Below are 17,500 nucleotides of genomic sequence, written 5' to 3'. Positions count from 1 at the left end.
AGCACACTGTGTGTGTGTGTGTGTGTGTGTGTGTGTGTGTGTGTGTGTGTGTGTGTTACCTGTGTGTGTGTGTATTTACCTAGTTGTGTGTGCGTGTTTGTGTGTGTGTGTGTGTGTGTGTGTGTGTGTGTGTGTGTGTGTGTGTGTGTGTGTGTGTGTGTGTGTGTGTGTGTGTGTGTGTGTGTGTGTGTGTGTGTGTGTGTGTGTGTGTATGTAATTCACCTCGGTCACCTGCTGATCACCCAGCCAGTCCTCCCCATTAAAGAGCGAGCTCAGAGCTCATAGACCGATCTTCGGGTAGGACTGAGACCACACTACACACAACACACTCCGGGAAAGCGAGGCCACAACCCCTCCAGTTACATCCCGTACCTACTTACTGCTAGGTGAACAGGGGCTACACATTAAGAGGCTTGCCCATTTGCCTCGCCGCTTCCCGGGACTTGAACATGGCCCTCTCGATTGTGAGTCGAGCGTGCTAACCACTACACTATGCGGTGTGTATTTCACTGTTTGATCTGCTGCAGTCTCTGATGAGACAGCCAGACGTTACCCTACAGAGTGAGCTCAGAGCTCATTATTTCCGATCTTCGGATAGGCCTGAGACCAGGCACACCCCACACACCGGGACAACAAGGTCACAACTCCTCGATTTACATCCCGTACCTACTCACTGCTAGGTGAACAGGGGCTACACGTGAAAGGAGACACACCCAAATATCTCTACCCGGCAGGGGAATCCTCTGGCTTGTGAAGCCAGCGCTCTAACCACTGAGCTACCGTGTGTGTGTGTGTGTGTGTGTGTGTGTGTGTGTGTGTGTGTGTGTGTGTGTGTGTGTGTGTGTGTGTGTGTGTTCATCCTGATGAACCAAAACACAAAACAACAGCTAGTGGTTACGAGCTTCACCTATCATTCTGACTGGCCTAGTTCATAACATAGTAGTAAAGTTAGTTATATCAACCAATATTATTGGTTGTTTCCAGGAAGAATATTCAAACATAGGTCTTGAAATTATAAAAATGTTTGCATTTTTACTTGTCAGTCATTCTTTCTAACTCCCAACACTGAATGTGCAAAATAATTGACCTGTATATTTTGATATTTTATTTTGGTAATAATGCATATTATAAGTGCACACTATTGCCAAATGAATCTAATACTGCTTATTTTGACATGTATTTCATTAAAACATAGGAGAAGACACATAAATAAGCTTCTCCAAACTATTTTTCAACCACAGCTCAGTCTACTGCACTTCCTTTGATATCAAGTAATATGACTTGCAATGTCACTAGATAAAATTAAAGAATGTTTTGTAGCTTAATGTTTGAAAAGGCCCCTCAACCTGTAAAGTGAAGAACATGAGCCTTCACTATGAGAGAGCTAGATTAGCCAACCATAAGACAAGAATCAAGTAGTGACTGGTAACTCAGGAACATCAATGAGAGTGAACACAATAGTTAAAATGTGCACTGTTATGTAAATGCTTACACAGCATTAGCTAACTTCCATTTACTGTTAAATAAATTCATATTAAATTCTCAAATTCTCTAGTTCACTTTCCATCCTACACTAAAAATTAACTTTTCCAGACACTATTTTAGAAGCAGACAAGACTGCACAGCAGTCTTGAAATGTAATGATCATAATAAGGGAGACCTGTAAACCTCAATGGGCCTGTTGTTCATTAAAAAAAATAAACATCCTATTTACAGGATAAACTGTAATAATTGAAAACATCCTTGAAGTACCAAGGGGTAATATCTACATTAAACACCACTTGTCATGCATAGGGTCCTCTGGGAGACTGCAAGGTGCATGGGGAGCTCTAGCAGCCTAACACTTAGAAGGTCACCCAACCACTGCCTGAACCTCCACTTGGTGGGTTACTGTGGAAGGAAACAACAAGTGATATGTAATATACTAAAACACTGTAGTAGAAGAAAAATAGTTATATCCTACATGAAAATTCAATTGTAAAATCTTTAATCATATGTATATTCAGTTAATATTGTTCATGGGAAAAATAAAATGCATTATGATCATCATTACACCCCCACACAAAAGCAGTCCAAGATGCTGGACTGTTGTTGACAGACTTAAGGGCATGCTGCAGTCGAGATTTGAAAATTTAATGAAAAAAAAGTTTACGGTTTATGACTTAAATTTTCAGAATATTATAAGCTACTGGTTGTCTTTGATGTGTGTGAATATGAATGTGATAGAGTAATGATGTCATGCATAGAGTTGCATTCAAAGTGTCGTACAGATCTTATTTCAAATTTTTTGAAATGTGCTTTGGCATGGACATACTTGAAAAATGCCTAAAAAACATAGAACTTTTTTTTTTTCCCAGTTTCTCCATACGTTATGATATGATTTTTAAAGTTTTTGCATTTCATGACGTCATCAAAACAGCATGAATTTTGCCTCATTTAAAACTGTCTAATCACTGTAGGGAAAAAGACAAGGTGAAAAACAAAGGAGAAATAAGGAAACTAAAATACAGTGGAGACTGAATACTCGACCTTAATTCGTTCCAAATGACCATTTGAGTATTAAAAAGTTTGACTATTGCTACCTATAAATCAGGTAATTCGTTCCAGCCATTGCCAAACTGAAGTTTAGAAAAAGCAGTGGTTTAATTTTGCAGTTGCCGGGTTAACCTGTCTTTCATGGGCTTGTGTCCTGGCAAACGCTTCTCTTCCTTTATTATATAGATCATGTTTGGTAGTTTTTTTTTTTTTTCCAAAACAGGCCAGTTTCATCACAATTAACCCCTAAAACTCCGGATGTTGGGATTTTTAACTCGCACTAATTCGGGAGGTTTGGGGAGAAACAGGCAAAATAGCCTGTATTCACATACTGATTACACTTGGAAATTCAATAAACAAGTGAGAACAAATGGTGTTCTGCCCACAAGCAACTCTTCCTCTTTGCAATGCAAAAAACCAGAAGTCTCTAGATGCTATGGTTACCAAAATATTACAGGTTGAATGAGGTGGTATCATCGGTGTACGTGGCCTTGCATCCGATCGGCTCCAGCGGCCTTGGCTAAAGCGATAGAAGACGGGCCCCTTGTATCCCCCCCTCTCTCTCTCTCAATCAAAATGTTCGCAAAGAGATCTAATTTGTATATTTTTTGAAAAACATATAAAATACATACAATAGGAGTTGCTGGTGGTGTTGGTGGAATGTCCTCCCCCTTGGTGGTTGAACCACCTATATCCGTATCAGAGCCCAGAACGTCACTATCTTCGCTCTCTATTATTGTAGAACCATTAATTCCAAAAGCCCTTGAGATACCACTCTCATTCAAAAGTTGTCTCCCAGCAACGTGGCGAGAGACCCGAGGTGTAGAAGTAAGGCTCACGGGAGAGGTGGCGGAATCGGACACTGAAATCACTGTCGCTCCCACCATCCATCGTGGGAGTTGGTGACACAGTGATGTATAGCATATGTTTACTCTTGACTTGGGGGCTCACCGTGCCTCACAACAGAATGAATTTCAGTTCTTTTCTTGAAATTCACAAACCACCCTTTACTTGCTTTAAAATCATCATTGGAGTCAGATGTATTATCAGAAATAAGATGCAGCAGCCTAGCCTTCGCACAAATTATGCCCTCTAACAAGGAATCACCAGCCATCTGCCTTGGTTTATCCAATCAACAATTTTTCCATTTCTTCTATTGCCGCAGGTCGCTTAAATTGCCTTTTCACACCAATCGCCACATCAGCTCTTTTAATGAGCTGTCTTCTACAGTATTGTAGATTTAGCCATACAGTACTCAGCAGCAAGATCGGTTATTCTTCCTCCTTTCTTGTATTTATCAATAATCTCCTTTTTCCTTTCAATGGTTGTCACTACATTCTTTCTTGTAGGCTTATTCTCACCACTAACAAGCCTCTTCGGTGCCACTGTAAGGTTCTAAAGAAAAAAAAAAAAAAAACAGAGAAAGCGCAGGACAATGTTATATTTACGACAGCAAAGGATAAACTGGCTACGGTGGCCTGGTGGGGCACGTGTGGTGTCGGGAAGGGAGATACCCTTTGTTTACAGCCATGTGGATGGACGTTCGACTATTAAATATTTTTTTAGTATTAAGTCGAATTTTTGCATTCGACTATTGAAAAGTTTGACTATTTAGACATTCGAGTATTGAGACTCCACTGCATAATAATGAAATGTACGAAGACCCAGAAGAAATGGCAGGAGTGATGAACACCTGCTTCCAGTCAGTCTTCACTAGAGAAAGTGACTTCCAATGTCAAACCCCAGTGGAATTACCTGATGGTATTCATGAAATACAAGTGTCAGTAGAAGTAAGGAAAATAATGGAAGAACAAGATGTAAGGACAGCCTCAGGTACTGATGGAGTGTCAAACTGGAGTGTAAAGAAATGCAGTCACCAGTTAGCATACAAAGTCCACAACACCATTATGGCTCCTTAACAGATAATAAAGTACCAACAAACTGGAAAAGAGCAAATATTGTGCCCATATTCAAAGGGGGAAATAAGGAGGATCCATTAAACTACAGACCAATGTCATTGATACCAAAAATATGTGAAAGGATAATAAAGAAGAAATGGATGGAATATCTGGAGAAGAGAGGTATGTTGACAGATAGACAATATGGATTTAGAAGAGGAAGATCATGTGTCACAAATTTAGTAAGCTTCTACTCAAGAGTGGTTGACATAGTGCAAGAGAGGGATGGCTGGGTGGATAGCATTTACTTAGATCTTAAGAAGGCATTTGACAAGGTCCTGCACAAAAGGTTACTGTGGAAACTTGAACAAAATGGAGGACTAAAGGGAGGATTTCTGAAATGGATGGCTGACTTTCTAAAATACAGAGAAACGAGAACAATTATAAGAGATAAAAAATCAGCCTGGAAAAGTTTTAAGTGGAGTTCCGCAGGTGTCAGTATTAGCCCCAATAATGTTTGCGGTATATGTGAACGATATACCAGAAAATACAGACATTTACATTAGTCTGCTTGCAGATGATGCCAAGTTAGTGAGGAGGGTGAATATTAGAATATGTGTGTGTGTGTGTGTGTGTGTGTGTGTGTAATTCACCACGGTCGCCTACTGGTCACCCAGCCAGTCTTCCCATTACGGAGCGAGCTCAGAGCTCATAGACCGATCTTAGGGTAAGACTGAGACCACAACACCAGTCTCCACACACCGGGAAAGCGAGGCCACGAGTTACATCCGTGCCTATTTACTTACATCCCGTGTGTGTGTGTGTGTGTGTGTGTGTGTGTGTGTGTGTGTGTGTGTGTGTGTGTATTTACCTACCTATTTACTGCTAGGTGAACAGGGGCCACACATTAAGAGGCTTGCCCATTTGCCTCACCGCCTCCGGGATTCGAACCCGGACCCATCTCGAGTGTGAGTCGAGCGTGCTAACCACTACACTACGCGGTGTGTGTGTGTGTGTGTGTGTGTGTGTGTGTGTGTGATAGAGAGAGAGAGAGAGAGAGAGAGAGAGAGAGAGAGAGAGAGAGAGAGAGAGAGAGAGAGAGAGAGAGAGAGAGAGATGGGAACAGTCTATGCCATTGGGTAATTTTAGACATAAGGCGGGACGCATGTAGCTTATCTTTAGTGATTGGTGGAGACAAGGATGGTGGGAGGAGCACTAGGATTTCAAGGAGAGCATATGGCGTGTGTAGTTGGTATCCAACACACTATACGGGACAACTGAACTGAAGAAAGCTCAGAAAAGAAATATGACGTCTACATAGGCGTCACCGTATTTGCTACTGGGGCTTCATGATGCCCAAATAGGCGTCACCGTAGTGAAGGGTTTAAGTGAACAGTCATATGAAGAAAGGCTACAAATACCAGGTCTTAGAACAGAGAAGGGAAAGAGGAGATCTAATAGCAGCATACAGAGCAATGAAGGGACTGGAAAAATTAGATAGAGAAGACTTACTGATCTGGGACACCAGTGACACAAGAGGACATGGAAAGAAATTAAAAAGGATAATTGCAGGAGAGATATCAAGAAGTTCAGCTTTCCACAAAGATGTGCAGAGGTGTGGAATGGTTTAGATAAGAGAGTCACTGAGGCAAGGACAATCAATAAGTTCAAAGAAATGTTGGATGCTCATAGATACAGAGAATGGACAGCATGAGCATAGCTCTTTTCCTTTATGTTATAACTAGGTAAATACAACAAGGTAAACACACACACACATACACATACAAACACACTTAAAACAGAGAAATGACAACAACATTCAACAATATAGGGATGCAAGAAATGAATATATTAGAGTAAAGAGAGAGGAAGAAAGAAACTTTAAGAAAGATGTGGTGAGTAAAAGTGAAGACAAACCCAAGCTTTTCTGCAAATTCATAAATGGCAAAATGAAAAACAAGGAAACAATAGAAAAATAATTAAAGGAGGGAAGACGTACTAAACAGAGAAGGGAATGTGTGAAATAATGAATGAGAGCTTCAAAATGATATTCAATGTAAAAGAAGATTTTGCAGAACCTAATAGGAAATTGTATTGCCAAGGATTACAGGAAATCACAGTACACAAACAGGATATTAGAAGACTATTGGAGAATTTGGATGTCAAAAAAAGCAATAGGGCCGGATGGTGTATCAGGCTGGGTGATAAAAGAATGTAAAGACCAACTATTGAATCCTTGGGAAATAATTACAAGTTCACTAAATGAAGGGAAAAGTTCCATTAGGATGGAAAAGAGCCAACATAATACTGATATTTAAAGGGGGAAAGGCATATGAGCCATTAAATTACAGACCGGTATCACTTACAAGTGTTATGGGAAAGTTGTGTGAAATAATTATCAAAGAAAAAAGGGTTAAACATCTGAAAGAAGAACAAGTCACATCAAACAAACAATATGGGTTCAGGACAGGATGGTCATGTGTGTCAAATTTATTAAGCTTCTACTCAAGAGTAATAGAAATGGAAAACACAGATGGTTGGGTGGACACAGCATACCTGGACATAAAAAAAGGCTTTTGATAAAGTCCCTCATGGAAGACTACTTTGGAAACTAAAGAACATAGGAGGACTGTGAGGAACTTTGTTAGAATGGACAAGGGATTATTTGAAGGATAGGGAGATAAGAATTGTGATCAGAGATACATACTCATCTTGGGGTAAAGTTACACGCGAAGTGCCACAACGGTCAGTGTTAGCCCCCCATTATGTTTCAGATTTATGTAAATGACATTCACAATGGGATAAGCAGTTACATTAATTTATTTGCTGATGATGCAAAGGTACTAAGAGTTATCAAAATCCAGGAAGACTGTTTGCTGTTACAGGAAGATATAAACAAGATCTATGAGTGGAGTAGGAAGTGGAAACTTGAGTTCAATGCCAAGAAATATCACATAATGGAACTAGGAAAGAGCAAAAGAAGACCAGTATGGAACTATTTGATGGAAGGGAAACATATAATGAAGACTAAAGAGGAAAAAGAGCTGAGTGTTTATACAGGAAAATCAGAACCCCGAAAAACACATAAGCAAGGTATTTGGAATATCATGTAAAATGTTGACTAATATAAGAGTGGCATTTCAATTCATGAACAAAGATATGATGAAAAAAATCAATCATCACAAGCATGATATGTCCAAAGTAGGAATATGCAGCTGTGGTGTGGTCTCCAAGCTCTAAAAAAGACATAAGAAGATTAGAACGGATACAGAAGGTTGCCACAAAGATGGTGCCGGAACTAAAGGACCTAACATGTGAAGAACGGCTAAAGGAAATGGGACTTCCAATCTTACAAGAAAGAAGAGAAAGAGGAGAGCTAATAACTATGTACATGATAGTCAATGGCACTGAAAAGATATACAAGGAAGACCTGCTGCTGGTGACTGAAGAAGATGGAAGGACAAGAGGACATGTAAAAAAGATTAGGATGAGGCAGTGTGTGACGGATATTTGAAAATACAGTTTTCCACACAGAACGGTGGAGAAGTGGAATGCACTGAATAATGAAGTTGTTGCAGCACATGATGTGCATAATTATAAGGGAAAATGAGACAATGGAGACATGGAGACAGGACACTATGAGCCCTACTCAAATCTTGTACAATACAACTAGGTAAATACACACACACACACACACACACACACACACACACACACACACACACACACACACACACACACACTCTCTCTCAGGACACCGAGCAGGACACATGCATCTGAGCAGCTCGCAGAGACTACTACAAAAGGAGTTAGACTCTGGCCTAGACGTATGTACAGGAGGAGAGGGAGCCATAGGTTCTCCTATCTTCAAATTAAATAAGTGTTGAATCACATATAAGGAATGTATAACAAATGAGAGATGGAACCAAGTAGCACTCCCAGGTGTATGGCTGAATAAAAACATACGCCGAGCAATAGCCATCGCTTTATAGAAACCCCTGTTGGTTTGAGGAAACTGACAGATGATACTATGGACAAGGATTTCTCGGGTTTCAGGGATGAACGAGGTAATATGAGAAGGCTAATCAATGTTGAAAGGGAATTAAGATATATGAAGGAGATGATGTCCAGTCTCATGAACAAACAAGACCGACTGATAACGGAGAACACAGCCCAGAAATTGAGAGAAGCTGAATGTGAGAAGGTTAGCGCAATAAATCAGGAATTGAAAGAGGAGATTCAGGAAATAAGGAAGCATAATGACGTTCTAAAACCCACATGCCAAAATCATGAAAGCTCTTTAACCCTTAAGAGGTCAACCACGTACATGTACGTGGAGTCTTTGCTTACTATCTGTGGTCAATCACGTGCAAAGTCGTTTGCCCTTTCTCGGTTTCCATGCGTTTGAAATTCCCTCCAGCTTCAAGATTTATATTCTTTGAAGTGTCTAGCATATATCAGCACAGTTTCCCGTCATTCTGACATGGATTAGTCATCCCCTCCCCCACCTCCCTACCGCCTTAGCGTGACCCCAAAAAGACGGAGCGACATTTGGTATTACTGTCATGAATGTGATGTAGCTCTATGCATTGAGCCTTGTTTTGAAGAATATCACACCCTGCTGCAATACTAAAAGCTTAGATACTGAAAGAAAAATAATAAACAATATTTTGTGGTAAACTGAGCAAATTATTTTTACATTATATTTACAGTATTTACAAATATTTTTTGTATTTTCATTTCATAAAACATGGGTTAATTTATGAATATGTAACCATTATACACATATCTCGTAGGAGAAAAATATCGATAAAACGATTAAAAAAGTCTCATTCAGAAGTTGTACGTCTGGCAGCATCACTAAGCGAGGTAAATTTAAAGCTCCAGGTGGACATTAAAAATGGCAATTTCGAACTTTAACTCTTATTTTTACTTTTCTATGCCCATTTTGAGTTTTATGGAATAAAAAAAGAAAGTGGAATTTTTGGTGACCTGGATGAGTATTCAGAGGTAAATCAGTGCTGACCTCTTACGGGTTAAAGACCTTGCAGGTTAAAGTGCAGGACAGGTTACAGACAGGGCAGAATGTGGAATAGGTGATAACAAGTTGAAGAAACTAAGAAATGAATGGAAACAGAGCAAGAAGAGGAAAAAGTAAAATTTTCAGAGGCGGTAAGGAAACAAATTCAGAACACGAAAGTCGCTGTAATCGAAGTTATTAAAAAGAAAGATGATTTGGTGCGGGATGCAGTGGACAAGAAAAAAAAGCCTCTTCATTTATGGCTTGAAGGAAAAGAAAAATCCAAATAAATTCACTAAAGAACGTGATGAAAGAGAATTGGCCAAAATTGTTATCAAACAAGTACAAGACAGCACACAAGAATTTGACCAGGAGGTGGAGGAAGTGATCAGGCTGGGAAGATACAGTGAAGGGGGTAGGAGACCAATGAAGGTGAGATCTCAAGTAGCTGTAGAGGAAATTATGGCTAGAAAAGGGAAGCTGGCCGATGATGTTGAGCACAAGGATTTATGGATAAAAAGAGATATAAACTTAGAGGAAAGGGAAAACGAGAAAGTGCTAAGAAGTGAAGCTAAGAAAAAAAAAAGAAAAGAACAGAGATAAAGAAGAAGAATTTTTACTGGAGGGTTCTGGATATGGGACTAAAGAAGTGGTACCTAAGGAAAAAAAGAGGAGATCGTGGAGGAGGCAATAAATTAAGAGTGACTTATACTAACATAGATGGGTTGTTATCAAGAATATTGAAAGTTTGGGATTATTTGAAAGAGAAGAAGCCAGATGTAATGTGCATCGTTGAAACAAAACTGAGAGCAGAGATCCATGTCAACTTTAAAGAGGAGGGATATAATACCTGGAGGAGGAACAGGAAGGATAAAGGGATAGGAGGAGTGCTAATTATGGTTCGTGATAATATATGGGTGGAGGATGTGCAATATGGTGAGGACAAAGTGGAAGTAATGGGAGTAACAATCAGAACAGAAGACTTGAAGAAAAGAAAAATTATAGTTACATATGTTCCACCAAAGACTAAATACATGGGGATTGGAAGAACATAAAGATATGCAAAGAGAGGTGATAAAGTGCCTAGATAACATGATAACAAGAGATAGAAGAATACTCTAAGTCAGAGACTTTAACTATAAAAAAATAAACTGGAGAGAGATGGAAGTAATGGATAATGCTAGGCAGTGGAGCGAGAAACTGTTACAGTGGACTATGGTTAACAAGGTACAGGGGAGAAGAACCATCGTTGCTTGACCTAGTTTTCACAAAGAAACCAGAGCCCCCTCCAATCATACAATACCTTAGTCCAATGGGAAGAAGTGATCATGTGACATTAGAGATGCAAATTCAAGAGGAAGATGAGATAAGTTACAGAGAGGTCTATAAAGGAGAGAGATTAAATTATGCAAGGGTGGATTTTGAAAAATTAAGGATATATTTTGCTGATATTGAGTGGAGTAATATTATGTACAGAAAGACTGTACAAAGGAAATATGATATATTCTTACAGAAATACAATGAAGGAGTAAGAAAGTTTGTTCTGGTTTCTAGAGTTCAGAAAAAAAACATGCTTGGTACAATACTAGAACGAGGTTCAAAACGGTATTCACTACAGAAAATTATTTCACAGAACCTAATAGGACATTGGATTGCCAAGGATTACAGGAGACTGCAATGCACAAAGAGGATATTGGAAGATTGTTGGATAAGTTAGAAGTCAGAAAAGCAATGGGGCCAGATGGTGTATCAGGCTGGATGTTAAAAGAATGTAAAGAGCAATTACTGGATTCAATTTAGGAAATAATTACAAGTTCAATAAATGAAGGGAAAGTTCCATTAGAATGGAAGAGAGCCAACGTAATACTGATATATAAAGGAGAAAAGACAACTGAACCACTAAACTACAGACCAGTGTCACTTACAAGTGTTGTAGGGAAGTTATGTGAAATAATTATCAAAGAAAAATGGGTTAAATTTCTAGAAGAGGAGCAAGTCATATCGAACAGACAATTTGGGTTCAGGACAGTGCGGTCACGTGTTTCAAACTTATTAAGCTTCTACTCGAGTTACTGCAGGACCAGAAAACAGATGGATGGGTAGACACAGTATACCTGGACTTTAAAAAGGTTTTTGATAAAGTCCCTCACGGAAGACTACTTTGGAAACTAGAGAACATAGGAGGACTGCGAGGAACCTTGCTCGAATGGACAAGAGATTATTTGAAGGATAGGGAAATAACTGTGATCAGAGATACATACTCGATCTTGGGGTAAAGTAACTAGCAGAGTGCCACAAGGGTCAGTGTTAGCCCCCATTATGTTTTAGGTTTATGTAAATGACATTCACATTGGGATAAACAGTTATATGAATTTATTCGTGGATGATGCAAAGAGTTGCTAAGAGTTATCAAAACCAGAGAGGACTGTCTGCTGTTGCAGGAAGATTTAAACAAGGACTATGAGTGGAGCAGGAAGTGGAAATTGGAGTTTAATGCCAAAAAATGTCACATAGTGGAACTAGGAAAGAGTAAGAGAAGACCGATATGGAACTATTTGATGGGAGAGGAACAAATAATGAAGATTAAAGAAGAAAAAGATCTTGGAGAGATCATACAAGAAAATCTGAGCCCTGATAAACATATAAGCAAGATATTTGGACTATAATATAAAATGTTGACTAATAAGAACATACGAAGATAAGAAAAGAGGGAAGCTGCAAGAGGCCGCCAGGCCTATATGAGGCAGTCCCAGGGTGCTTAAGCTACCTAATTCTATCTATCTTCCTCATCCATGAGCTTATCTAACCTTCTTTTAAAGCTCCCTATAGACTCAGCCCTGACTACATGACCACTGAGACCATTCCACTCATCAACCACTGTTTGAAAACCAGTTTCTTCCCATTTCCTTCCTAAACCTGAATTTTTCAAGTTTAAACCCATTATTTCTGGTTCTGTCCCCACTACTGATCCTCTTAAAACCCTTATACCACTTAAATACTTCTATCAGGTCTCCTCTTATCCTACGTCTCTCTAAGGAATGCAAATTAAGTTTTTTCAGTCTCTCTTCATAGGGAATATCCCTCATTCCCTGTACCTTTTTAGTCATCCTCCTTTGCACTGACTCCAACAGACTTATGTCCTTCCTGAAATGTGGGGACCAGAATTGTACTGCATAGTCAAGATGTGGCCTGACCAGCGTCAAGTATAATTTTAGTATTACTTCAGGACTCCTACTTTTAACACTTCTAAAAATTAAACCTAATACTCTATTCGCCTTATTTCTGGCCTCAATACATTGCTTCCTTGTACTGAGATCGGAGCTAACTATGGCTCCTAAATCTTACTCATACTTGGAACTTCCTAGTGCCACGTTATCTTTCATGTACCTATTGCTTGGATTATCTCTACCTACGCTCAGTACCTTGCACTTGTTAATTTTGAACTACATTAGCCATTTATCTGTCCACTCTTTCATCCTATCCAAGTCTGCCTGCAAAGGCTTGGCATACGAATTGGATGGCTTTTCATTACATGGATAAAGATATGATGGAAAAAAATCATCACAAGCATGATAAGCCCAAGGCTGGAATATGCAGCAGTGGTATGGTCTCCGAGCTATAAAAAAGATATAAAAAAATTGGAAAGGATATGGAAGATTGCTACAAAGATGGTGTTGGAATTAAAGGACCTCACATATGAAGAAAGACTGAAGGAAATGGGACTGCCAACCTTACAAGATAGAAGAGAACACGGGGACCTAATAACAATGTATATAAGATAGTAAATGATATTGAAAAGACAGACAAAGAAGACCTGGTGCTGTTGACAGAACATGGAAGGACAAGAGGACAAGAAAAAAAGATCAGGATGAGGCAATGTGTGAAGGATATTGGAAAATAGTTCTCCACACAGAACGGTGGAAAAATGGAATGCATTGGATAACGGAATTGTTACAGCACATAGTGTGCATAACTTTAAAAACTAGATAAATAGAGATATGGAGACAGGAAACCATGAGCTCCACTTGAACCCAGTACAATACAACTAGGCAAATACACACACACACATTTCTATTCACAATGAGTAAGTGTTCTACATAATAACTGTTCTACAGTGAACACCTCTGATACTGGAAGGACCTCTCACCTAGCTGGCATTGGTTTGGGAGGGGCACTCGCAAAGTCCCCCCAAGATTCCCCACCTCCTGCAGCAGCTGACTGATTATCGGAGCTGGCAGATGCATTAGACAGATCTCCAAGAATGTCCACATTGCTCGCTGAACCAATCTTTGATGCTGCTGCTGGGGCAGGAGGAGGTGCTAGTTTCACTCCACCTGGTGGAGGAGGAAGGAGTCCCCCAGCCCCTGACTTAGGCTTGGGTCGATTTGTACCTTCTTGTCCTTCCTTTTTCTAAAAAAATAAAAAAATAAATAAAAAAATAATAATTAATAAATAAATTAATTAATTAAAATAAATTAAATATGTATCACTCAAGACATGGCAATATAGTAATAATACACTGAAAAGTGAATCTGAATTTGTTCTCTTTCAAGTCATTTCACAACATACTCTAAATTTAATTTGCTAATAAGAGTACATAATCAAGATACTTACAGTGATTTTCATATTAATCTTGATAGTCTGCCCATCTTTGAATCCAAGGTCAAGATTAGGTTTTCCTTCTTCCTTTTCTTTCTCAGCTTCCTCTTCTTTTTTTACCCACTTGAAATGATCTTGTAGAGCAACATTTAGGTCAAAGCTATCTGACCGATCACCAAATCCAACACCAATAAATGCTGATCTTCCTGTAAAGGCATGATTAAGTCAAATACATTAAATAGCTAACAATTTGTAATGAACGACATATATTTCTGATGCCTATTACTTTTGCAGCTTTCTTCCAAAAACAGACATGATGTGCCTCTCCTGATTTAGACCTACATATTTATTCTTTGCATATTGCTGTACATTCAAAGAATTTTTATGTTCTACTTGAAGGTTTTCATCCATTCTTATCCTTAGATCACATCATTGCTTTACCCCTCTTGAAAGAAGAATCTATTTTCATATTTTTTTGCAATCATCTTTTATGAAATAATCATTCTGTAAAGGCTCTAATCTTGATAGCAAATTATATTAAAGAGAATAAAGTATGTACAACATTAAAATTCTATGTTCTCTCACTCACCTCCCTCATCTTGTATCCTAAGAACAAAGTAACGTGACGAGTCTGTTACAGCTTCGATGGCCACACCAGGGTACTTATCTATTGGGCACTTGGCAAAGAGTTCTCCTGATACTTTGTCTTCAAGCTTGATAATGCATTCATCTTTCTTGTTCACCAAGCGCATTCGGCCAGTCCAGTCAGGAGCTCCCAAGTTCCAGTCTGCTGCCCTGATATTGACAAAGTACTGTATATAAAAAGAAGTTGCAAAATGCAGGAAGCAACTACTAAAAGGAAGAGCACAATCTGAAATTACTGTTGAGAATTACTGTCCACATGAACAGTTCCAAATGAGTGATTGACGAGTGACAATAAACTATGCAGGAAGCAACTAATAAAAGGAAGAGCATGATCTGAAATTACTGTTGAGAACGACTGGCCAAGTGAACAGTTCCAAATGAGTGGTTGGCGACTAACAATAACCTGGAATTTATGCATGATATCAACAGGAGCTTGAAACAATCAGAGCACAATATGAAGATAACTGTAAGTATGGAAAAGTATCATGGGGTAAAAACTAATGCAATGCAGCTTAGGTTTGATTTGTAGGTACAATCATTTAGAAAACTATCTTTACTCAGATGACCAACAGATACCAAAAGTAACCACACAGAATGTCTTTGAAAGGTTAGTACTCCTGCATGGAGATGTATCTTTCAATAAAGAAGACTGTTTTCCTTTAATTTTCCTTTGATGGATATCTACACATGAATTAATTGCTTTTCCTGTATGGAAAAAAAAAATTATCATAACAAATTAATACACCTCATGGTACCAGATTAGTCAGCCTGCTAACATTTCCAAAGGCCATACACGGTGTCAAATACCATCATTGTTTGCATAAAATTGGCTGAATGAACACCCTAAAGATAGTTTTCTGTATGAGTATAAATGCTAGAAAACAAAACACACATCTATAATGTGAACAATCAATATTCATCATAAGTTTAAGCTTAGTTTAATCAAGTGCATGACAAAGATATCCCTCAAATAGTTTAAATTATCAATTACTCTAACACCAATTTTACATGAAAAAACTAACATGTTTAGAAGAATTTGAATCCTGTATTTAGAACTTCCAACCAATAACTGACAGAGTAGATCTGTGCCATGTGTTTTAATGCATTAAGAATAATAACATTAAACTCATTGGAAATTGTTTCTTTCGACACTAATTAGTTTAATTTAATCAACTGAATTTTTGCAATTTCATTTTCACTTTACTTAATACTTTTAGATGCTACTTATTCCATTCCAAACACACCAAAATAATAAAGAGGGTTGTTTCAACAAGACTCTACTACAGGTTAAAAGTAATAAATTTCTATAAAACACCAGATAGTCCAAGCAAACACAGAGAAGTACTACAGAGACAATGAGGGTGCCCGACCAGCCGGTAGCCGTGTCTCCCCAGCCGAGGGGTGTGTTGTGTTGCACCACTGCATGTCAACAGTCAGGTGCACACCTCTTTCCCAGCCAACCAACCACCTGTCCAGTGCACCTAAAATGACAACACACCTTTCTTATCTTCGGTGCTAGTGCTTGCCACACCGAGACAACACGAAAGACGCTGCAGAAATGCACACAACACACATTCATGATGTCAGCCAGAAACGCCCCCCAGCATGAGCAAAAAGAAATTCCTAACGAAAACACTTTACAGATGTGTGTGTTATAGCGGTGTCTACAACTCTCCTATCTGAACAAAAGGATACTCTAGCATAGCACGCGCCACAGCATTACCTGTATCCTCTGTTGCTGGAGCGAGGAGGTATTCTATACACAAACACCTCAGGCTTCACCAACAAGACACTCTCGTAGTCGTCCATTGTGACACTGCTCCTACCGCTTGCGTCTGGCTACGGAGAGAGAGAGAGAGAGAGAGAGAGATTCATGCTGGTTATTAATACAATTTCGATGAAAAAAAAAAAGTAAAAAAGATTGGTAGATGCACCGTGACATTAGTGAGTGATGTCCAATCACTTCCGAACACACATTTATCAATTATCATACAATCGTGGGACTGGAGTTACGCTGCACAATTAAATAGCATTGCTAAACATGGGATTTCTCAATCATTAATTTGTAATACTATGAACACAAGCAGGCTTAAGCCATCTTAAGTAAAATATGATAAGTAAATGAATATGCGTCTTCTCAATAAACTCTTCCTCTTTACAAGTGACTGGTGGTCTACTATGAGTTACTGTCTACGTGTGGTGTGAAACGTGTCTTTTTTTACAGAATACAGAGGTCCCGGGAAAAAGAAACAACGATGACTTTTAAAAATCCAACAAATTATTATAATTATTATTACTATTATCATTATCATTATTATTATTATTATTATTATTATTATTATTATTACTATTATCATTATCATTATTACTATTATTATTATTACTATTATTATCATTATTATTATTAATATTATAGTTTTCATCCTACCTGTAGATACGTAACGTGCCAATGTTTTCGTTAATCCAAGAGAGAGAGAGAGAGAGAGAGAGAGAGAGAGAGAGAGAGAGAGAAAATTTGATCAACTTGTTATGCCCAGATGACCAATTGTGGTACAATGAGATATACACAGATACGCGTCATGCAAAACACGTTCGAAGGCCAAGACAAATGGATTAGCACACACACAGTGTCTCACACACACACACACACACACACACACACACACACACTTATAAATTAAGTTAGTAGGCAACAGAAAATACACATTTTTTAGTTAGACGGAGCTACGTACAAATACATAAAAAATCAGACAACACAGAATAACTGCAATGTTGGAGAATATTGTAAAGAATTTCTTTTTTC

General features: G+C 38.6%; 1 protein-coding gene across 1 annotated transcript in view; it reads right to left on the bottom strand.

Annotated features, from left to right (window-relative positions):
- Positions 1-1,090: 1,090 nt before the first annotated feature.
- The window catches only part of LOC123505344 (NECAP-like protein CG9132), a 22,931-nt gene continuing 6,521 nt past the window's right edge, over positions 1,091-17,500 (bottom strand). The window contains exons 2-6 of the mRNA XM_045256560.1: positions 16,421-16,536; positions 14,642-14,847; positions 14,068-14,258; positions 13,601-13,863; positions 1,091-1,890 (exon numbers count right to left, since the gene is read on the bottom strand). Of these exons, the coding sequence (XP_045112495.1) occupies positions 1,845-1,890; positions 13,601-13,863; positions 14,068-14,258; positions 14,642-14,847; positions 16,421-16,506 (792 nt within the window). The 5' untranslated portion in view covers positions 16,507-16,536 and the 3' untranslated portion in view covers positions 1,091-1,844. The remainder of the gene's footprint in view (positions 1,891-13,600; positions 13,864-14,067; positions 14,259-14,641; positions 14,848-16,420; positions 16,537-17,500) is intronic.

The sequence above is a fragment of the Portunus trituberculatus genome, chromosome 18, assembly GCF_017591435.1.
Source record: "Portunus trituberculatus isolate SZX2019 chromosome 18, ASM1759143v1, whole genome shotgun sequence".
Taxonomy (NCBI): domain Eukaryota; kingdom Metazoa; phylum Arthropoda; class Malacostraca; order Decapoda; family Portunidae; genus Portunus; species Portunus trituberculatus.
The sequence above is the reverse complement of the archived record's forward strand: the minus strand, read 5'-3'. Positions and strand labels throughout refer to the sequence as shown.